General features: G+C 40.8%; 2 protein-coding genes across 13 annotated transcripts in view; one reads left to right on the forward strand and one right to left on the reverse strand.

Annotated features, from left to right (window-relative positions):
- Positions 1-1396: 1396 nt before the first annotated feature.
- On the reverse strand, positions 1397-13191 carry TMEM71 (transmembrane protein 71). Of its 5 annotated transcripts, XM_015856366.2 has the most exons (11): positions 12882-13188; positions 11534-11624; positions 10045-10102; positions 9121-9294; positions 8581-8759; positions 7883-8062; positions 7252-7327; positions 6723-6772; positions 6470-6541; positions 5244-5269; positions 1397-4538 (listed from the first exon to the last, which is right to left on the reverse strand). In XM_015856366.2, the coding sequence occupies exons 2-10, from the start codon at positions 11571-11573 to the stop codon at positions 5247-5249; spliced, it is 852 nt and encodes a 283-aa protein (XP_015711852.1). In that variant the 5' UTR covers positions 11574-11624; positions 12882-13188; the 3' UTR covers positions 1397-4538; positions 5244-5246. The 5 variants fall into 5 exon arrangements, with proteins under 5 accessions (XP_015711852.1, XP_015711851.1, XP_015711853.1 ...); XM_015856365.2 differs by lacking the exon at positions 5244-5269 and having other exon boundaries at positions 12882-13191; XM_015856367.2 differs by lacking the exon at positions 6723-6772 and having other exon boundaries at positions 12882-13189.
- Positions 13192-18313: 5122 nt separating this feature from the next.
- PHF20L1 (PHD finger protein 20 like 1) overlaps positions 18314-23915 on the forward strand; it is a 48286-nt gene continuing 42684 nt past the window's right edge. For 3 of the 8 annotated variants that reach the window (XM_015856300.2, XM_015856301.2, XM_015856303.2), the window contains exons 1-2: positions 18315-18480; positions 19607-19712. In XM_015856300.2, coding sequence (XP_015711786.1) covers positions 19630-19712 — 83 coding nt within the window. In that variant the 5' untranslated portion in view covers positions 18315-18480; positions 19607-19629. Of the gene's footprint in view, positions 18481-19606; positions 19713-23915 lie in introns of all 8 variants that reach the window. The other 5 variants (XM_015856304.2, XM_015856305.2, XM_015856306.2 and 2 more) reach the window with 3 other exon arrangements.

Below are 23915 nucleotides of genomic sequence, written 5' to 3' on the forward strand. Positions count from 1 at the left end.
TTCTCTCAGCTTGTCATTGTAGGAGATGTGCTCCATCCCTTGGATTATTTTTGTGGCCCTCCCCATACGTGCTTTAACAAGTCCATGTCTCTCTGAGAGATTGAGGACTCCAAAAAGTTCAATTTATAGTAATAGAATTTTTCCTAGTTTGAGTCTTTCTTGCCTGTGACAGCAAGTGGTAAGTTATCCCCCCGTCCCATCCTTCGCCCCATGTGCTTTCTCATCCTATATTCTCTTGTTCTGTTGCAGAGGAGGAGTGAGAATGGCTGAGTGGGCAGCTGGCTGCCAACCAAGGCTAACATGGCACAGCAAGAAACAGAAATGGGCGACTGCTAAGAGATGTTAAGAGATCTCCCACAGGAGCTTTGTGGGAGGGCTGAAGCAGATTTCTTGGGGATATTTCAGATCCTAAAATAAATAAATTACCAGTAATCTATGCTCATGTGTCCAGAAAGGCTACTTTACGGAAGTTATGGTCGATGCTTTATCTATACAACATTGTTTTTCACTTTAGTTTTCTCTTATTATCTCATTAATGGAGTTATCTTGTTGAAATTTGCCTGGGAGCTGCCAAGTTTGGCAGCTTTACAGAAGCAATACTGCAGGGATTCCTCTAGTTCCAGCCAGCAGTGAGCCTGAGCATGTATTCCCAGCAGGCACAGAGCAAAACGTGGCCAGCTCCTGGGCCATCTGAGCTACTTGCTTTGTGGAGACTCCTGCTGATGCTGGAGCATCCTCACTCACTCCAGTTGTCCTGGTCCCACTCCTGTTGCTGCACTCAGACCCCCATACACACACATGCATACCAAACAGAGAGACTTTTACCTAGCAAGAGTTAAAAATGTAGTTTTAATAAGGAGATAGGACAGACTGCTCTGATCAGGCACAAGATGTATATGGAAGACAAGTGCATCAAACCACAACCACCCTTACAGGCCCCTTTATCTTAGTCTGTTTTCCTATGCCTGCTCCTTCCCAAATCATGTTAATCCTCCTTTTATCCCCTAAATATGCCAAAAAATGTATTGTGCAATCCCAAGATGCTAAGTGCCATCATGTACCTCATAACCTGGGCAGCGCTTCCTTGGTCAAAATATAATGTGGAGATGAAATGTTATGTAGGTTCTGAAGTGACTTTTGCAATCATTTATTTTCAAATACAAGTCTGAACTTTATGATGTTTATCCACATGAATATGACTATGCTCACTATTTTCATGCAGTTATTTGTACTAGTTGTGTACTAAGAGCTTCAAGTAACATGTTTCTGCATTCCCACCATGAGACAATGTCCAAGACAAAGCTAATGTCCACATTACAAACAGGAGAATGGAGTTGAGAAAGAAGAAAAAGTGTCCCATCTGGAGTTCATTCCCTGAATAAATTCAGTTTACTGCTTTAACACATTACCAGTTTATTTGTTACATGCATAAAGCAACGCAATATAAAATAATCATTCCACATCAGAACAAAATTAGCTTTATAGCATTATCATTACAGTGCATCAGAAGTATCCCGAATATGTACAGAATATACGCATGTAAAGTGCTGTATATCAAGCAAATTGATTTCCATGAACAACTATTAAAACTATTAAAATGCAGCAGATCAGAGGCTAAGATGGAAATCAGCTGATTGATACCCATTCAGAATCTGGAACTATGTCTTTTTCTTTCTTTCCTATTATTGTGGGATTTTTATTTATTAATCTATTTATTTTTGTTATTCTTACTGCAATTATCATTATATGCAATGCTGCAGCTAACACACACACACACACACACAAATACACCAAGGAACATATTCTGCAGAAATGGGCTGAATGACCATGCCTATTTTCTGCATCATTTAATACCACTTAAGATGTTAATCTTAGTCCATGTGGTTTGACTTCTGTATGCTTTACTTTCAGGACAAATACTAAGCAGACTTGGTCAGACACCAGCAACTTCACAAGCTATTATCGTTCCGCGTGCTGCTGTTCTCTTCAACACGAACATTCTCACTCTTAAGCACTATGTGATATATACTCAAGAATGCCCTTGGAATTCAGCTGAACACAGCAAGAAATAAAAGACAAGGCGTAGTGATATAAAATAATTCTAAGGAAAGGTATGACATAACATACAAGGGGTTATAAATCTCAATCTTGAGTTTCTTCTCTTATTTTATTTATTTATTTATTTATTTAAATAAGGTGCTACATTAAAGCAGAATAAGGATTTCTCTGTTTTTAGACCTTGAATTCCAATTGCAAAATGGTTCCAGAACATCCCCCTCTCCTGCTCAGAGCACTTGTAGTTTACAGCTTATATTTTTTTCACAGACAAATTATAGCAGTTCATGCTACACCAAATTTTGGCAAGCTACATCAGCTGTAAATTAGCTCTCCACTAATTTACAGTGAGCTTAAGCTTTCCTGCTTTTCGGCACATCGCTTCTGTAACTAGAAGGGTTGTTGCAGTCCTAGACTTTTCTACCAGTAAAGGATGTTATTTTTCCAGTTTATTCTTTCAGGAAATTATTTAAACACTAAAGATCTTTCAATCCTGTCTTTTCAAATGTACTTAGTAAAGGACTACCTACACAGTGCATAAGACTTGAGGGAAAAAAAAGTTCACCTTTTATTGCAACTATAAAACTGGATCTTGCTACATCAGACAGTCTCCATTCACAAAAGATCAATGTAATGCACGGTAAATGCAATGTAATGTAATGTAAATTACCGTCCAAAAATTCTAATTTGGGTGAAATTTCCTGCTACACTTCAAAATATAACCAGCCTATATTTATTTACCATTTGAAAGAGAAATGTATGTATTAAATTACTGGACATACACTTTTCTTCATTGCCACACTGGATTTTCCATGTTAGAAATACATATAGTGTGTTTGATCTTGGCTTAGGCAGAGTTGGACAGACAGTGGTGTTTGAGTTTTGTTTATTCCTCCACCAGCATCCTTATTATATGTTTTTCTGCTACAGTTTTGAAATCCCAGTCACTGTGCCTGCCAACCTGGTTGTACTCTATTGGCAATACTACTCCCACAGCCACTGTTTCACATCTGATGTACCAGCTGGGGCTGTGCTAACATTGCTTTTAGTGCAGCAGAGGACAAGCAGATGAGAAGCAACACTAGTTATAGAATGATCTGGTGGGCAACAGTATGCTCACATATCATCATTCTGTTGCATGGGAAGATGAAACTCATGCTGTCCTAGCTAGACTGGCATATAGGGAGATATTTGAAGCAGATGGTTAAATGCTTGGAGTCACAAGATAGCAGTTTTTGGTTGCCCACAGGATCTGTATATGATTTAGTCTCTGTGGTGACAAAGATCCAACTTGAAAAATAAGGCTCAGTGCTTCCTAAGCACAGTTAATAGCTGCAGGTCTTGTATTATTATTGTTTTCTTTCGAAATACTGAATGAATTTCATTATTACTTTTCCACATTCTGATTCCTCGTTTTCTGAAGAGTTCTTTCCTTCTAGTAATTAGGCACTAATTTGACACCCATTGATGTTTATGTTTTCTTATGTTTCCTTATTCCTTTTTTCCTCTTTTTATGGTGCTCAGGATAATGGTATGATGGCCAAAAGAAAATGCGCACATGATACAATAATGCTTCTGAAATATGTTACCACAGGTACTAAGTCTCTATCCAAAGCAATCATCTTTAACAGCATATCATTACAGTAAATTAATACATATGAAGCATTTGAAGACATCAGTTGCTTACCAAATGCAAAATTAATGAGCACTGCTAAATACTTTACAATCAATTCATTATCAAAGTGTTTACAGGACTCCATCGTTACATAGTACCTCATTGACATAAGAGACTAGAGGTCTCTGGTTTTGCATGACTGCTTGCAAATGTGACATCACAAAGAATAAAAAGAGAATAAAAATACAGCTAAAATAATTTGTATTTTAAAGAACACAAACACTTGTTATTTTTTTCCATAGGAACTTGTATAATGGTGTCCATAGGGAGGTTTCTAGTAGTCTGGTTCTAAAGAGCTGAGGGACACAAGTCTGAGGAGGCAGAAAAATGAAAATGGTCAGTAAGCTGATAATAGAATGCACAGAAGTAACTGTTCTGCCTTTAAGTTTCTGTACAAGGTAAGAGGAGAGATTGTTTTGAAATCCTGGAAGCAGCACCACTCCATCCTACAGTGCCTGCTTTGTGTAATATTGATTCTGGCCTTCAAAATAAAAATCAGCTTTGAAGCTGTGGTGTTGTAGCCCTTGTATAAACAGTCCCGCTGACCATGAGAAGTGCCGTATCTACTGTCCACTGCTTGGCTGTGGATGAGTAAGGTGTATTTTTCATCATAGGCTTTCATACTGTGCAGAGTGATCAAATGCCTGCATGAAGTTCTGAAAACCTTTGTTCTCAGGATGAGCCTCCTGTTTCTGAGGACTTTCTCAAGGGTTTTCCAGGTTGCATCTTATGCTGTGCAGATGCCTTGTGATCTCAGGAGCTGAATGGTCTCATCAAGGAACTGATGAACAAGGCTGTTTTATCCACACTGTGAGGAACACAAACATGGGTACAGTACTACTTAGTTCCTTCTTTTCATTTTTGTCTCTTCTTTCTCAAAGAGATCTAAGAAAAAAGTGAAGCAGGACTGGGATAGCCACATCCCAGAAGACAGAAGTCAGTGCTCTTATTCTAAGGGCTCTGAACTACACAGAGACTTAGAGATGATGGATAAACAGCAGATGGAGACCAATTATTAGACAGAATCATAGAATGGCTTGGGTTGGAAGAGACCTCAAAGATCATCTAGTTCCAACTCTCTGCTGTGGGCAGGGTTGCCAACCATGCCATCAGGCACTAGACCTGGGATCTAAGGATAAGGATAACCTTATACTTATTTAAGGATAAGGTTTGAATGAAAAAATAAGCGATACATAGTTATGCTGGTTCACTCATTCAGTGGACTGGTACCAAACCAGAGCAGTACAGTACCTGGTCCTACTGTTCAGAATCGACTTGGAGAAGGATTACTTTGCCCATTACTGACAGTTCTTCTAGGCTAAAGGACAGTGGTTTTTAACAGGTTAAATAAAATCAAAGAGGAGTTTGAGACAGCACAGACAAATAAGTCGAAATGGGCAAGGACCCTACAGCTAAACCTGTTTTTAATGAAAAGCTGAGGAACTTCCATGTTTCATAACAGGGCTCTTCCCAAAATGCGTGAAATTCTTTCTAAACTTAAACATATACTCACCAACTATTCTTTCTTTTCAATTATTCCTGTGGAGGGAAAAAAAAACAACACATTTTTGTACATTTTCATCTACACAACAGTTTGTTATAATATATCATGTAGGTTCTAATTTGCCAAACATTGTCATGCTTTTGGATTGCTTGTTTGAGAGGATAACTTTTCTCACATTATGTAAAAGAGGTATTCTCTGTACCCCCGAGACTGAAAAGCTCTCAGACTGTATTTTTTCCTTCTCATGAAGAACAGCTTTGTTTATTACTCTGGGCTAAAATATTCAAAAAGAAAGCCATACATTGGAGCATGGGTGGCCCTGATTTCAATTTGAATAATGACATAGTGACAAAGGGTAATGTACTGTACTTTAGTATTTGAGATGTGTGATCAACCAAGGGCTGATCAAAGCCAACCAAAATGTTCTCCAGGTTTTGCCTTGTTGTTTCAAACTTCCCACATATTCATTTTAAATGCAAGAGATATGCCGGATTTGTCCTGTTGCTCCTTGACATACACTAAACTTCTGAACCCTGACATTGTACTAAAAACAATGCCCTTTTGAGCTTGACTTTCACTATGCATTCAGATGAGCCCAACGGTTTCAGTCTTAGCAGCATTTTTGACATATTCAGAAGAACTTTCCTCCACACAGAAAGTGGAATAATAGTAATTCATCAGTCCTGCACGTGCGTTCACTTTTGCAACAAGGAGATATATTCATGAGCTGTTCTGAAGATGCAGTTCAGACCTATGACTCTGCAAGTCTTTTTCTCCAGAAGGATCTAGAAGCTATAGCTCTGTCCAAAGCTCTGATATAAATATATAAAAGAGCAACGTCAGCACCTTTATTCATCAGACAGCATTTCTAAAACAGTTCTCAGTCTATGGTACAAGCCAAAGGCAAAACGCTGTATTGACCTTAATGGTGCACTGGATTAGTGAGGCACATCTTGTTATGTTCATATCTCTGCACGTTCATATTATGGCATACTAGGTTGATCTTCGTTTTCTGTGCACTATTACAACATTTGTTGCACATTATTAAACTCAGTTTTTCAAAGTAAATAGAAAGTTTCTATGAATACAAATCAGTAACACGAAAAGCCAAATCTGCATCAGTAATTTCGGATCATGCCTTCTATCTTTTGCCATGAAAACAACAGAAGGAGGCTCTCCTTTCTCTCAGTATAAAATTTCTAAATTACATTATTCATCATAATAGTGCTACTTACCAAACTTAGTTGTTTTGAAAGATGTGACAAGACTGAAGAAAGATGACAGAGCAGCATCTTGGGACAAAAGAACTGTGAAGTTTAAATGCAAAATCCTGTAATTGATTGAAGGCTACATTCTGTCCCCATATGCCCACATATTGATCTTATCGGGATCGATAAGAGCCATGGATTTTTATAGAAGGACAGATTTTTGTTCCCAGACATCATTCAGCAAAAGACTGTTTCGAACATAAAGAAGGTCTGTACTTACAGACTAAAATAATCAACAACAAAATGGCAGACAATCCTCCCAGAAAATACCTGTGAACATAACAATAAAGTTTAGAAAAAGGCAGGGGACGCATAAATAGATGACTGGGTGAAGGAGGAGGCTTGTGTAGATAACCAGCTGACCTCTCCTAGGTGAATGGCAATGTGAAGCCTTAAGTTACTTGAGCTATCGAGGAAAACCACCTAGAAATAAGGATATCAACATTGCCAGCCTGAGAGAAACACCCTTATTAGTCACTTGGGAAGATACAGATCTTTTCTGATTCTCCTCAGGCTTCCACAGCCCTTGTCAAAAACATGCTTGACAAAGTAGGCATCTGCACACATATTTCTTATTTTTGTGCATACTCATATAGCTGAGATATTTGCCTGCACTGACAAGTGTGAAAATATGATAACATAAGATATATCTCTTTGCAAAACTGACTCATTTCTGTAGTTCACCTGGTGAAAAAAAACAATGAGCATTCATATAAAAAGCAACAAATTACAAAGCTAAGAAGGATTACCTTGTACATACTGAAATGATTAAACACACCATCAGTGCAGCGATCTGAGACAGAAAATTTGGCACCGTATTGGATTCTGAAAGGAAAATATTGAGAACAATTCTCATGAATTTTCAAGACAGTAAATACATGACAGAAGGTGTTAGCTAAGAGTACCCTCAGCACATGAGGCTAGCAGTTTCTCTCTGTTTTTATGAGAATTCACCTAGACTGGTTCAAAGCAGAAACCTAATTTTCATGCTCTGGGTGTCTCCCAGGAGTCTTTTTCCCCCACAGCCATAGAGACTCTGTGTGCCCTTCAATGCTTGCAGAAAACAAGCACTTCTGAATAACTGCCTGTTTCGTGTTTTGTTCCCTTGCCCTTTCCTCCATTTTCTTCTTCACTCTACATTTTTATTTTTATGTTTATTGCTGAAAATAGGAGAGGAAAAGGAAGTAGGGAGAAATGAACAAATAAATACCAATCTTAAGATCTCATTATTTTTAAGCAGTCATTTAGTTTACTTTTTAATGTACATTTAAATTTTTATGACGTACATCAGCATTTTTATAGTGTACATCAGCATTTTTAATGTGAATATTTATCCCTTGCTCTAAAAATGAAGTTTATCAGGAGAAGAATTTAACGTACCCGCCTTGTTCAGTGTATCTTCATTTCCATTTATCATAAACAGAGAGCAGGATGGTGAGGCACAAAGTGATTTTCCAGGCTCAATAAACTTCTTATCTTTGGTTAGAGAGGCTCCAATAGATGCTGGAATTTGCCCTTGTGGCACTAAGATGTTATATTCACAAGAAAAGTCTGAATTGCCTATAAAATGTGTACATATAAATGAGACTTCACAAAGCTTTGAGAATTTGTGGCAATAGGTTTTATGAAACAAACAAACAAAAACAAAACAAACAACACCACACACAAACCCCTTAATTGTTAGAAGGTTTTCAAATTGTTAGGGGCAGGAACGGCAAGTTCAATGTAAGCAGGAGAAAATAAGCAAAGACAGAACTACATAGAGCATAACAATATGGTATGAAAATATCCAGGTGAAAGCAGCCTGAGCCAGATGTGAATGACTGCAGGGCAAATGTCAGCGGTGATGTCTTTGTGTTCAAACTCAGTCTATAAATGCCCTTTTTCCACAGAAGTCTTTCTGGAATCACAGTCTCGAATCCAGGAGCTCAGTTCACCACTGACAATTTGGTTGTTTATGTATCCTTTACCTGCACGGTTTGACAGACAACCCAAACAAAACCTCCAGGAGCTAGCAATTACCACTAAATAACAGATTATAATGTAGCTAGATTACTTTGTACATGGTCAGAGCTTACCCGTATCAGTCTGACTAGCCTCTGGTTTACTGCATTTGTCAGGCCAAGGATAATCTACATCATCTACATGGGAGGAATCCAGAGTGTTGATAATGGTGCTGCTGAGCCACTGGCTGGAGGCACTGAGACTAAACAAGCTGGCAAGAGAGCGTCGTATTTTCTTCCTTCGACGGAATATCCTAGAACGAAAAGGCTCATTGCTGAGGGATAGACTTAATTATTCTTAACAAGCAGGGGCAGAGCTCAAAAATTTGTAGAACTGAATTGGAAGAACCAGGTTCTCGGTACATTTCCCAGCTCTGCTGTGGACCCTGGCTATACCACCAGGGATCACTACTGCACACTGCAGTAATGTCAGGGGAAGTAATAACAGCATTGTAATGCATCAGACTGTGATGCTTCATATTGTGGTACCAAATGATACTTCAGTTTGCAAAGTCTAATATTTCTCTGAGGTTGGGGTCTTATGCTCCCCACAAGTTTCAGCCTACCATTTACCAATATTCAGCGTGGAGTAAAATCCGCATCTAGTTTACTTACCGAACTAAGTTCTCTTTATAGGTAACACTTGTCTGGGATGGTGACAGAGTTATGTTGCCGTCTTCATCAGACAGAAAGCTGTCTTCTGTCAGAACGTAATAACCATTGGAAAGCAACCGAGGGCTGCGGCGACATGTGAAGAGGGTGTCTCTCAAAGGGCTTGTGGAACAGCACCTGTAGGCGATAAAGGTGCAAGAATAACTGAGGAGGAGAAAAGGAAAAACCTCTGATTCAGAGGATGTCTAGACAGTACAAGATCATGATTTAATGATGATAAATGTACATATGCCATTGACTCAGTTAACGGGAGCTGGCAGTGACACGGATTTAAAATATGCAGGTGATGCCTAGGAGGTTTCAGCCAAACACAGTGTGTCTGCATCACGCTTTCCATAGCTTCAGACTACAGGAGGTTTTCACAACAGGTGCAGCATTTCATGAATGCACTAAGGCTTGAGAAGGGCATGGTGCATCTGTGTCAATGCATTTCACCAAGGAGATCTGCCAGACCTACCCCAGCATGGCGCCATCACAAGTATTCCAGTATTTTGCTCTGGAGCTACTATTACAATCAAGTAATCACTTATGAAGATTGACTTTCTTCTCAACAGCTTTGAGTTCCAAGCAGCCATTCAGTGATATTCATGAAAAACTGGGAAGACACTGGATTGATTCAGTGTTTGAAAATGGGTTTCAGTAGCGGGTTTCAGAATCCCATACAGCATGTCATGAAGGGGTACCATGATTTCAGTAGGGGAGAGAAAAGATGGAAGAGAGATGTTTCAAAACCTCATAATTGCAAAGCTGTTGCTTTTCACCCACCATTTAAGTACTTCATAAACAAGTTTCAGCACTTCATCTATAGAAACTCAAGGAAACCTCAGATGAAATAAAATAGTAAACAAGCATATTTTTCCATAATACCTTTGAAATATATGTTCTGAGAGGATGTGTCTGTGATCTCCATCAAACGCTGTTGAACCTGCAGAGGCCAAGAAAGAGTTATTATCATATTTACTGACAGCTTCCACAGTTGACAGGTCTTCATTGACAGATACCATGTGCAAATCAAAAGGCCATAAATAAGGTAAACAAAAAGAAGGGAAGAGAAAAAAAGAAGAGAGAATGAAGGAAAGATATAGTGACTCTGGAAGGATTGTTTAATAGCACCTCAATCAGGACAGCACAGAGTCAAAGCCAGCCATAGTAAAATATTTGTCCAGGTTATTACCTTGGGATATATAATTATTGGTACAAAAGCAATAGCTACAGTAATTTTAATGGTGTTTGCCCAGAAATCTGGTTCATGCTGGAAATAGTGCACATACTGGTTATAGCTACAGAGTGGAATGGAAGGGCCACTGTTATCATTAATGTATTTCATCATTTCTTCAGATAAAATTTGCTGACATGACACAATAGGCATAAGGAAAGAGACAGGGGCAAAAATTGACACTAACTTTGTGGCTGGAGACTAAGGAAGTAAATAGGATTTGTCTGGATTATCATGGCTCAAGTTTGCAAAATGCTGCCAGATGTTCAGCAGCTGTCAGAGTCAATCGTACAAAATATGAGCAATGGCTATCCAGAGGGATATATTTATAACAGATTTATATCTGTTACTACACAGAATTACAGATGATATAATCTTTCCTTATATTACCTTATCTCTCTGGTATCTTTAGAGCATCATGCTATTAGTAAATGCCTGTCATTCCCCTGTGAGAGAAGATAGGTGAATGACAGGATTTTTTGTTAAATGTTGAAGTACAAGCCGAGGCAAAGAAAATGCATAAAGGTCAGAGTTCCCACTTTGGTAGACTTGTTTACCCTCATTCAGAGCTCAGTTGCCAGGCACTGCCTGCAGACTGAGCCTTGGGGCCCAGCAGAGTTGCCGAAGGGGGAAGTAAAACTTGCTGAGGTATTTTTTGCAAAGTAGCCCTATTATGCTATTCCCATACATACTGTTTCTCCAACATTCCAAAAATAAGTATTTCACTTTCTAGTGGGAAAAAAAAACCAACACGTTCTATATTTTTCTGCAGGCAAAAACAATCTGGAGTGGAGGCACAAGATGTCAAACAGCATCAGCCAGAATGTCACATAACAAACTGCCCAAAGATAGGCACTGTGTGTTTCCCTGACTGACATGTTGTAGACCCACGTTTCATACACAATTAGCTCTTGAAGGATTTTTACTTACTGTAGGCAAAATCAGGCATACAATCACAACTTTCAATTATGCAAGCATATTACACTCTAAAAAAAAGAGGTTTATCTGAACACTAAATGAAAATACAGGAAAAACTCAGCAGGTGGTTGGTAGATCTAACACCAGTTTTGTCAGCTACCCACAATCCTTCCACACCAAATTGTTCTGATCAAAAGCCCAGACAAATGTGCACAAATTTACCTCCTCGTGGTGTTGATGTAACATGTGATATTCCATACATCCTGAAAAGGACTGGCTCATACACTCAGAGACAACAGGTAATGTGGATTGCCTGTAAAAGAGTTTAAAAAACAAGGGAGGTATGATTGATTTTGCAACATTTTAACTCAGGAAGTGTCAAGTATTAACATGAATATATAACACAGTGTTACAAATGACCACTGAATGTTATCACTTAGGCTATAGGGCAAATTTGTTTCAAAAAGAATAGGAAGGAATACCTCTGCATCAATCAAATCTATTACATTTCTCTAATAATCCGAGAGTTAAACTTCTTTCCAGCTATTGGAACTTGCATTGTCACTTCATTGCACTTTACTCCCCCTGTTTATGTTATTGCAAAGCAGCAACCACTAAGAAAGACCAGCTCTTCATAGTGGCTTACATATGGACAGTGCTGTCTTTAAAAAGAACTGACACAAACTGAATGAGGTGACAGAACAAACTACAGTCCTTCTGCTGCTGGTTTGAGTTGCCTCATAAATTCATGAGGTATGTGAGGTCTGTGTCCATAGGACTCTTGTTTATCTGATAGACTTCACAGAAGTAATACTTCAGGTAAAAACAGAGTATGTACATATGTTAAAAAAGGAAGTGAGATCTCTACATATATAAATATATTACTGGAGAGACGACGAATTTCTCTCCTTCTAAGAAGTATCTGAGCAGTTGTAATTTGCTTTTAAGCTATTTTAAGTAAGGCCAGGCTTCTATAAACAGGCATGTATCAGGCAGTCCAACGGATTGCTCCTCCACCCGTTCTAACGACAATTTCTGGCTTATTCGTTAATGAAGAGGGTTCTTGAAAGTCTTAATTAACTCAATGCTGGAGAAGACATGTAAACATCATGTTGCAGACAATGCTGCACAGTGTTCTTGTTGCATTTAATATTCAGTTCCATTTGCGAGCTATTAATAACGTGAGAAGCTATAGTAACAATATAAGCAAGCCAAAACACAGCCTCTGAACCACTACTGTACATGTAATCAAAAGTATAAGTAAACCAGAAAATGAGCATCAATAGAGAATTTTAACTATGGCATGAGGAAAGTCCAACCACTCTAAGAAATCTCAATAAAATTGAATTTAAGATGAACATGGCAATGTTTTATGACAAGAATTCAATTCAGAGTTTAAGGCAGCCTCTGCTTCACATCAGAACACAGTGTTCACTATCTTTTCTCCCTGCAGGTAATAGTAATAACAACACCCAGAAAAATGTAAAACTTCCTGAAGAGCACAATATCAATAATGCAAAGGTTAATCATTTTTCAGCTAAGAGATAAATACATGTAAAATCTTCCAAACCTGGAAAATCCATTTCACCACGAAAAAAGGTATGTCAAAAAGTTTCTCATCAACGCCAGAGCCTTTGAGACGTGTGTGTAGGGTGTCCTTTCTGCAGCTTCCTGGAGCAGAATGGCACTGAGTTTTTGGAAAGGCAGGGCTGTGAAGTCCCTTGTTTCCTTTTGAAAACGGCCCATGCAATCAGAAGCACAGAGGCAGAATGAGGTCATGCTTCCTGTCAAGAAGCCTCACATCAGAAGCATTCAGAGTAAACTGAAGATAAAGATTAGTCCAGGGAACAAACGTTCCTGCAGACAGTTGTGATACGCAAACACAGTGACTATAAATAACAAATAAACTTTTGTTTCAAACACAATACTGAGAAGAAAGACAAAACCTTTTCTCATAAGGAAAAGCAGCGCAGAATTTTGTTTCAGCTTCACTTTTCTATCTTACTCAGAAAACTTCAAACTGCTATAACTGAGTCAGCCCATGTATTCAGCGAAACAGCCAGCAAGCTGGTCTGGGAGCCTGACAGGATTTGATTGAGGAATACAAGACAGCTACCACAAGATGAATGGAAAAATCTCACCTCACAGAAGAGCAGACGGAATAGGAACTAGACAATAAGGATATTACAAAAAAACTTCTGAGTGACAGCCAATCTGAAATGTGTATTTTAAGGTATTTTTTGTTCAAAACTGTCATCATAGGGCATATTTCTTCTCTGTATGACTTCTTTTAATTCACTAGGATAATGCCAAGGAGAAGATGTAATACAACACTATTTCCATGCATGTTTTCTACTTGCCTTCCCTGTCGTTCCTCAAACTTCCTACCCCAACCCAGGCTCCACCTCAGCCTTCTGAGTTTAAATTATAAGAAGCAGTAGTTTTGGGTCAGTTGCATAAACTGCAAGTTCAACCGACGGAAGGAAATGAGAAATTACAGCACAGAGCACCATATGTATTTCTGCTCTTTTCCCAGGCTTTTTCTATCAGCTGGTCCAGCTTGATCTTCACCAGTTGTCACTTCATGTGACTCCGTGGTCCCACCCCAACGGCTGCTGCTTTGTTTTTCTCTCTTCTCTCTACGGTCTCTTCAGTTGCTGCTCCACAGATGCACAGGATCTTTGACTCAGGGTCTGACTCCAGTTGCTGTGCAACTGCATACCTTCTGCACCCACCACCTGTGAGGACAAACCTTGAGAACTGTATTCCAGCTTCCAGTATTTTCACTAATACTCTAATAGCATTCTTTAAAATGTCTGCCTTGCATGCTGTTTTACATGGCATCCTTATGAGCCATCTCTCTATTTGTATGTAAGTAACTACTGCAGACTGAGAGTGACTGAATCCCTTTCCATCCAAGCCAGTATTTAAGTAAAATCCAAAGTTGTGAGGTTTGTACAGAAAGTCTGCAGGCCTTCCTGGAACTGTCTGCAGTTTTTCCAGCTGTGCCTATTCATACTGGTCACATTTCCAGATGAATTGAAAGTGTTTCCCTGGACTAACTCAACTGCTAGGGAGAGGAAAAGGCACACACAGCCTTCACAGACCTTAGAGGATTGTGATATACTGGAGGCAGAGTGGGTTTAAAGAATGGAAGCTATCCAGCACTATGTAAAGATCAAGGATTTGAGTGTGACCTATCAGGGAACTGAGAACTTAGACCAAAACTTCTAGAAACGTGTCCATGGGATGTCAACACAAAGCTAATATCAATAAACAAGAAACGTATCCCATACACAAATGTTTTGCAAGATTTTACAGGCAGAGTTGGACACTCAGAGCTGGTCTGTGTTGACAACCATCCTTCATCCCCTACCAACACACCAGGACTACAAAGGAGATTGGAAAATGTAACACTGATGATACAAAATGATTGGCATTGCCTGCTGGCAGTTGCGACATCTGTTTTCATTCTCAGTGCTGGACTGCACCAGGTTGAACAGATGTGAGTTTTGGAGTTACACTTTCCTTGGCTCCAAGTTGCAGATTCTCTCAACACATTTGTACTAGTAACTTCACAGCAAAACTTTCCTTGCTAGACTGCATATTTTGTAGTGGTTTATCCACTAGACTCACCCTTTCTCTTACAGTGTTATCCCTCACTATCTCCATGTTTCAGATAAACATTCAGCTGCTGAGCACCCAAACAGGGACTCCAACACAGTTTTCATCTTGGCAGGACTTTCATTCTGTCCCTTTCCCTCATCCATCATGAGATCAGCCGTTAAAAATGGCAGACCATGGAAAACTTGCCAATGGGATACACTTGTAAGTCAAGTGCTCTGCTTGTCCACCACAAACTATAAGTTGAATTTCAGTCTCAAAGGGAAATAAACTAGGAAATAATGCACAATCAGAGCAGTGTGAGCAAATTTTCCATTCAGTACAGTTCGTAACAAGGCTCCTCAATAAATTCAGTAACATGTTTTTTGACATGTTCAGACCTCTCCAAAACCAAAACACATCCTAAAACATATGGCTGCAATATGTAAAGCAGAAGTAAGCAACACACTTCCAAGACACAAACACAATGAAATCACAAGAAGTCTAACATTCACTGGAAAACAATATTCATAGCACAGTGAATACTGAGTGTTCCCACAAGAAATATCAAATAGTTGCACTGTAAGTACTTTAGCTGGGATGCACAATGGCCCAGCAAAGCTACCTTTGTCCAGAGCTGCTGCATCAGGAGGTAACAGGCTGATAACCTAAAAGTTTACCTGCCTCCCAGGATCTTCTTTCTTTGGACTGGGACTCTTTCACTGATGTTAGCATTACCTGTATAAAAGCACACTTTGCTACTAAGCTGGCCTTAGCAGTTCTCACTCCTCAGCACTCCTCGTTTCCCCCATAGCTTCATGTCATTAAATGCTACATGTGATGTAGCTGCAATAACTGTACAGCAAATGGCCAGCTCACTGGGAGAAGTAATTTCTTGAGTTACATGCATTCTGCAAAGAACTGAAAAGAAACTGAGTAAAAAACATTAAAAAGTCCAGCTTAAGTGTCTTTGAAACGTGGAAAAGACCAGGGCTGGTGTAACTGATGTCAAACAGGGTATCAAAATGGACAAAGGAAGTGGCAGGAAAAGCATAAATGATGATGAAGCAGAACCAGGCAACAGCTAAGCTCAGTACACTAATAAATTGATTGGGCAGCAGTTCTGGTGCTTGTTTGTTGATGGAGGCCACTCAGTCACTATTTAAATACAAGCGTCAGTGGTCACTTTAAATGCCCTGCTACTATCATAAGGGTAAAAACAATGATGAAGGTTTATTCCACTGACTGTCACCTTGTGATTATATTATCTGACATTTACAGTAGTTTTTTTATAGACTATTCCAATTGCTCACAATTAAAATAAACGGCAAAGTAAGCAAACTGATGGCTGGCTGTCTCACTGCAACACCTTCTTTTTCCAGTTGTTTGCTCATTTTCCCACATATTTTCTGAACCCTTCCAGTGTTTGGATGGCTTTCCTGAGCAGTTGGTTATTTTAATAACAATGTACTGGTGACAAGTACAGAGATTATGTCACCCCCCAACTCCCACTCAGTATTTCTATGTGCATGTGCTCTGCAAAGACTGCAGTAGTCTTTTCAGCATCAACAACATATCATGAGCTCATGCTCAGCTGATTATGAAATCCTCTTTCCCCTCCAAGTCTGTGAGTCACTGACTGGCAAGATAAAATCTCTTATCTAGGTTGGTTTCCAGTTAATGGTCTGTATAACATTCACAATGCTAGCAATGTGCTTTGTAAAAAAATTCAGCACCAAATTCTGCAAGGAGCAGAAATAATGAGATCTGCTCTTGTGTATCTGCCTACCTGTGCTGGTGTCTGGAGGGGTGGAGGCACAGAGCTTCTCTGTCAACTCAGCTGCCTTTCTCTGCCCACCTGAGCACTTTAACAAAACAGGCTGGGCTAATACTGTGAGATCTCTATCCCTCTGCCAAGCCTGAAGTAAGACAGAAGTAAAAGGAGAACGGGAAAAGACAAAGCAGATAGGAATACAGCCATATATACTCCGTTTTCCTAAGAGATTAAATATCTGAGATGTTTTTCTGTTAAAATTTAGAAAAAATGCTCTTGGTTACTCTTCCTCATTCTAGCTCAACAAGATGGATGTCCATGAGTAAGTGTATAAGTACATATATGCAGGGTGGATCCTTCCAGCAGCTGGGCTCTACTCAGTAGAAATCACAGAATCACAGAATTGTAGGGGTTGGAAGGGACCTCTAGAGATCATCGAGTCCAACCCCCCTGCCAAAGCAGGCTCCCTACAACACATCACACAGGTAGGCGTCCAGGCAGGTCTTGAAATGGGGAGTCTAATGGGCTGATGGCTTATGGGAGGGCGTTGTTTGGGGTTTCCCTGCTGCTGTTGTCTCTCTGTGCTCCTCTGTGGGTGCGCAGATGAGCTTTTATCAGTTAACCAAACACCCCAGGCCTGGTGCCTCTGTAGCCTGCTACCAGCCTGACCTCTATCTCCTGAGTGAGGTGATGTGATGGTGCCACACATCCACACAACACACTGAGGATTCCATACCAAAGCCTAACCCAGTCTGTGGCATTCAACCCCTGGCTTGACTCAACCACCCACATGTGTTCAGCCACATCTCCTGTAACTCTTCTATCCCATACTCATCTCCTCAGGCAGAAGCATCTAAAAGCATTTATCCCTACAAAACCTGCTCTAGTATTAAACATGGAGGTTGGCAGCCCTGCCTGTTGCAGGGGGAAGGTTAGGGAAAGGGGGGGGAATTGGAGCTTCGTGATCCTTGAGGTCACTTCCAACCTGGGCCATTCTGTGATAACCCTGCATCCAGGATCGATTCCAGGCAGCAAAACGCTCAGCAGAGCATGCAGATGGAAAGTAGATTTGCAGACAAGGACGTTTATACTGCATCTGGAGCACCTCCCCTATGAGGACAGGCTGAGGGAGTTGGGTTTGTTCAGCCTAGAGAAGGTTGCGGGGTGACCTCATTGCAGCCTTTCAATACCTGAAGGGAACTTACTCCCAGGAGGGGAGTAAACTCTTCGAAAGGGCTGACAATAGCAGGACATGGGGAAATGGTTTTAAGTTAAAAGAGGGAAGATTTAGGTTGGATGTTAGGGGGAAGTTCTTCACTAGGAGAGTGGTTAGGCCCTGGAACAGGCTGCCCAGGGAGGTTGTGGTTGCCCCGTCCTTGGAGGTGTTCAAGACCAGGTTGGACGGGGCCCTGGGCAACCTGATCTAGTAAAGGTGTATGTTTGGTGGCCCTGCCAGGCAGGGGGGTTGGAACTACATGATCCTTGAGGTCCCTTCCAACCCGGGTCATTCTGTGACTCTGTGATTCTCCATCCCACTCCATCTCCGCCCGCATCACGCGGTGCTGGCCCTGCAGTCACGTGCCGGGGGTGATGGCGTCATGGCGGCGCCCTATGGCGCTTCTCGGAGCCGTCGCAGAGCGGTGACGCGGTGTCGGGGCGCGGGGAGGATGGGGCTGTGAGGGCGGCCACCGCGCCGGACACCCCGCGCCGCACCGAGCGGGAGCAGCGGGTGCCGCGCCGGGACTGCGGGCCGACACAGGCACCACCGCGGTCTTGAGAGTCCCAGGAGGCGGTAAGGAGCGCGGGGAACGCGCGGGCAGCAGGGAGAGTGGCCCCGAGCTCCGGCCCCCTCCGGGAGGGCCCGGCCTGGCTCGGGGCTCCCGCTGCCCCTCATGGTCTCCGGGCCTGGTCGGGTCGTTCTCGGAGCCTTTCCCGCATAGGGCGGCGTTGGGATCCGGCGGGCTTTGCCTACACGAGTTCTCCAGCGGGGCCTTGGCCGGTGGGGGCCCAGCCGTGCTCGGCGCCCCTTTGTGCCTGCCGTCCTTGGGAAACAGCTGCCATCCCCTCGGGCCCACTCTCTCTGTCTGAGGCAGCTGCCTGAGGTCGCGCTGCTGGTTCAGACATTTAAGCCCGGTTGGAAAACTGGGGTTCTGGTGTTTCATCGCTGGTGGTCCGGGCGAGGGAGGCACTGGACCTGCAGCCTGGCACCCTTCAGTGGGCGTGCAGCAGGAGCCTGCGGCCTCAGCAGCTGCTGTGTGCTCCGCGGTGCTGGAGGCTCATAGTCACGGTCATAAATGACATTAGGGCAGAAAAATCATTTTCTGGTGGTGACTGAATTACCACAAAAAAAAAAATCAACGCAGTCATGAACGGAGCATATTTAGTGGTAAGGATGAGACTCAGCATCGCACAGAAAGGCTGAAAATGCCCCCCCACCACCACCACCCTTTTTTTTTTTTTCCCTCCTTTGTTTTTAGTAGTTTGACCTAACTTGCTTTTTAGGCTGTGCCACTTGTCTTTTCATTTATGTTATTTGTAACGTCTGTTTTCCTGTCTTGTTTTTTATGACGTATTCGTTGTTTACTTTATGTCTCTCTGGTAAGATGAGATGTCAAGGATCTACAGTACAACATTTCAGACATGAGCCCAGGTTTTGTCTTTTTGAATTGGACTTCAGGTCGATGACTGTTAGTCGTTTTTGTTTTATTTTTTGAAGGGGTGGCACGGAGAAATCAAAAACAGGTTTTTTGAATGCCTTGTTTGGCTCTTGAGTGCGCTTCCAAAGGCAAAGCAATTAATAGAAAATTAGGAAAGAAACTTCATCATTGTTTCCAACTTCTGGTATGCATTTGCTGTCAGTGGCACTTTTTAAGACACTATTATGTGCTTTAATATGATTTCTCTTTTTTCTTCCAAAGGTAGCGGAAAAGAAAATATCAAGATGAGTAAAAAGCCTCCAAATCGTCCTGGAATCACATTTGAGATTGGTGCTCGTTTGGAGGCACTGGACTATTTACAGAAATGGTATGGAAGAGCTTTAATAGTATTCGCCAGCAAAAAGAAGTTATTTTGTGTATATCTCATGCTTTGATACCCAACTAAAAGTGTAGTACATCTACTCATTGTCTGGTTCACGTAAAAACTTTATGGATGCTTTCTTAAAAGAAAACTTTTAAGATTTAGGTAAATAATTTCTGTTCAGAAGTCAGACAATACTTTTCACTGGGATCTGTGGTTTTAGTTGCTTGTGAAACCATAGTAATTAAAGAACATTTCTAGAGTGCATCAGTGTCGTGCACAAGACAATCAGATATGTTAATATGGCAGATTTATGTGACTAAAGGCTGCTTTTCTTTTGAGTTTGAAAGTATGCGAGTGGATTTTTCTGCTCCATTGTTGTACCTCATAGGATTGCAAAACTGGTTTGAGAAAGGAAAGCATCCTTAATCGGAGTTCATGGTGCAGGTAAGGTGCATCAAGCAGCTGGAGGAGCAAAGTGTTTAGAACTGTTACTATCACCCAGGCGTTTTGTTACAGCCATGAGCATAAAACAGGAACCTATGGGCACAAGGATGCTGCTACATTGTGCATATATTGGGAAAGGAGTTCTTTGAAAGATAAATTCTTAGTCAAAATTTGAATGTGTGAGTAGTTTCATGTCATTTGCTGACTGTGCTGTTTCAGTTTGAAAAAGGTTTGGTTTGTAGTTGATGCAGCTGTCCAAAAGCTTTTTCTTAGCTACCATGCGGGACTGGTTAGCACTAGGGAAGTGTAAAGGCCTGTACCTACTGTTCTGATGGGCTTTATGAGAATCACAGAATCACAGAATTATCAAGGTTGGAAAAGACCTAGAAGATCATCTAGTCCAACCATTACCAATACTTCCCGGCTAAATCATATTCCTCAACACCACATCCAGACGTTTCTTGAACACTCCCATGGTTGGTGACTCCACCACCTCCCTGGGCAGTGGGATTTTCATTCCAATGCCTGACTACCCTTTCCGAGAAGTAATACTTCCTAATGTCCAACCTACTAAACAGTCTCTGAAGGAAAACGGGCTTTAAGAAACAGTTCTTATTCTTATTTGTTGCTGTAGAAAGATTTCCAAATTACTGATGTATTTTTTAACCAAATGCCCAGCAGCAACTGTAGCTGAGTGCTTGGTATTTTCAGGCAGAGTAGGGTTTATTCTAAATTTCCTAGGAACTGATTTACCATCTGGACCAAAAAGATTTTCAGCGAAGATCTACTGCTATGTTGTTCTTAGTGTAACATAACAGGCTCCTAGCTCTGCAACTGTCATGTGAGGGAGTGGTGGATGTTTTTTTAAGTCCTTTCTATATATGTACACTATAGGCATTCCCCTCATCTACATGCAGAAATAGAACATACCTCATAGAAAATAAAGTTGCTTAGCATCTATGAAATCTTTGGGTTTTCAATAATGCAAAAAATGAAGAACTGTGTTATTATTTACTACAAGAACCAAAGTGAGAAAAGGCTTTGCTGAAAAACAATGTGTAAATGGAGGTTTGTTCTTTATTTTAAAGAAAGTCTCCTGTTATATGGAGATCCAATCATAAATTTTAAGTGTTAACCAGGGAACGATTATAGAGGAACATAATTATTAGAGTTCTGCATGAGTTTTACTTTCAGAGTTGTATCTACAGCATGTACATTTTCAGCAGTTGAAATTTACCTGATGAACAGTGATAACACTATTTGAATTTCTTAAATTTTTGAGATATTGTGGTTCTTCACTGTTTATTGCTTTAAAAAAAAAGTTTTTGCAGGCAGTGTTTTGGGTCATGATGATGTTTAGTGTAAACGAGCAGAGGAAAGCGTGGACAAACTCCTCAGCAAAGGCAGGCTGTCAGTGAGAGTGTTCATTTTTCATGCTGTTTTGCTTTATTTTGGAGGTGATTCCAGTTGCTTCATTATGAGCTGAAAGACACTGTGTTACAGGGGAGATGACCTGAGACAATGAAAGTGTTTCACTTGTTAAATTTTAACTCACAGAGGTGAATTCATTATGGAATGCAGCTCTAAACGTACTCCATGTGATCATCCGTCAGAAAGTGGTAAAGGAGATGGGATTGATTAATAATAGAAAATTACTAGTTAATCAGGGACCTGGAGCATAAGACCCTAGAGGCTAAGGTGTGTAAACTGGGTTTGTTCAGTTTGTAGGATAGAAGACTTCAGAAGACCAACCAGTAGGTGTCCAATACCTATACAGATGATCAAGAAAACTTAGCCAAGCTCTACAGTGGTGTTTGGTGGGAGGATAGAGATGACAGTAGAACCTGAGATGAGGGTTTCAGGCTGGATAGGTACAAGGAAAATGGTTTGAAACTGCCTTGAGTGACTGGACGCTTTCTGAGGTTTCTTACAATTTCATAAACACTGATACTTGTTGGCAGTTACTAACAAGACAAATTAAACAGTGATAGAATCGTGTATATGTAACTATGTACCCACTTGCAAGAATGGCACTTAAGCTGATAGCTCCTATCTAATAATACACACTCTGTGTAAACTTGATGCATTTAATGGTAGATTTTTTTTCTTCTATTTTCTTGTGACTTCTGTGGATTCTGCTATTGATTGTCCCATAAGTTGCAGGTATTTGCCTTCAGGACAGTTATTTTTCTGAGACCATAATGTTTGTTAATTGTATGTGAAAAATCTAAGCTGTTAGTTACGTACCGTTGGAAATACAGCTATGTGGCTCTTAAAGTTCTGGAATGGAAAAACTCACTAAAATAAGTTGGTTGTCAGAATAATAGTGCTTTAAATTGGCATGTTTTGTTTTACTTATTTTTTCCGGTACCATAAGATCATTTGGGTTGGAAGGTACCTTTAAAAGTCATCTGGTCCAACTCCTCTCAGTGAACAAGGACATGTACAGCTGGATCATGTTGCTTAAAGCCCAGTCCAGTCTGACCTTGAATGTCTCCAAGGATGGTGTATCCACTACCCCTTTGGACAACCTGTTGTAGTTCCTCACTTCCCTTATTGTTAAAAACTTTTCCCTATGTCCAATCAAAATCTCACCTTTTTTGGTTTGAAACCACTTTTCTATCACAGGCAGCCAAGGATACAGTTTCTGGGCTGTGAAGGTGCATTGCTCACCCAATGCCCTCCCCTGAGTCCTTTTCAGTAGGCCTGTAAGCTCAACTGTGCTGCTGATGTTGTTGATGAAGATATTAAGTAACACCAGTCTGACTCCTGAGGAGCACCACTTGTCACTGTTCTTCATCTGGACATGGAGCTATTGACCTCTGGGTACTGATCTTGTAACCAGTTCCTTGTCCTTTGAACAGTCCACCCATCAAATCCTTATCTTTCCAATTTGAAGAGAAGGATGTTAGGAGTGAAGGGACTGTGTAAAAAGGCCTTTCTGAAGTCCAGATAGATGATATCAATGGCTCTTCCTTGTCCATTGATGCAGTTAATTTGACAAGGTTGATCAGGTGGGCTCTGTCCTTGTTGAAGCCATACTGGCTATCCTATATTATCTTCCTTCCGTATGTGTTACTGTAACTTCCAGGAGGATCTACTCCATGATTTTAGCACTGAGGTGAGGCTGACTGGCTGGCAATTCTCTCAGGTGTCCTTCCTACCCTTAAAAATGGGTGTGACATCACTTTTTTTTCAGTCACCAGGCACTTCTTCTGATTGCGGTGACTTTTTAAATATCACAGAGAGTGGCTTGACAACTACATGAGTCAGATCCCTCAGGACTCTGGGGTGCATCTCATCAGGACCAGTAGACTTACAGGTGTTCAGATGCTTCAGGCTGTCGCTAACCCGATCCTTGCTTACAGCAAGAGGGGCAGTGCTCCCCCAGTTCCCCTTAATGGGGAAGGATGTGTGAAGGAAGAAAGTGAGAAGTGAAGGTTCTTCCTTGTAATGCTTTGGGAAATGTTAGTTTTTAGACCTTGCTTTAGATTTCAGTTTATTGCATTGCTTGATGGTTATTTGAAAGAGCAGAAAACTTTATTGCTGAAACACAGTGTAGAAGGTGGGGAGGTTAGGGTTAGGCTATTTGCAAGTAAGTCAGAATGGAGCACACTTACTGTTTTATCCTCTATGAGGCAGAGGGATACGGTTATTTACATCATTCTTGTGAAAACAGGAAGTATGTGTCTATTTCATGTCTTTCTTAGCTGCAAACTTTGACAAATTGCATAGCATTTTTGCCTGAGTATTTACAGTTTG

The sequence above is a fragment of the Coturnix japonica genome, chromosome 2 (genome assembly GCF_001577835.2).
Source record: "Coturnix japonica isolate 7356 chromosome 2, Coturnix japonica 2.1, whole genome shotgun sequence".
NCBI lineage: Eukaryota > Metazoa > Chordata > Aves > Galliformes > Phasianidae > Coturnix > Coturnix japonica.

Excerpts from the sequence above, each read along its gene's own strand:
- TMEM71 (XM_015856365.2), bottom strand. The coding sequence starts at position 11,573 with ATGTATGGAATATCACATGTTACATCAACACCACGAGGAG. Across the intron at positions 9,295-10,044 it reads TCAGAACATATATTTCAAAG|GTGCTGTTCCACAAGCCCTT; the intron begins GTATTATGGAAA and ends TATCGCCTACAG. Across the intron at positions 7,328-7,882 it reads AGATACACTGAACAAGGCGG|AATCCAATACGGTGCCAAAT; the intron begins GTACGTTAAATT and ends TTTTCCTTTCAG.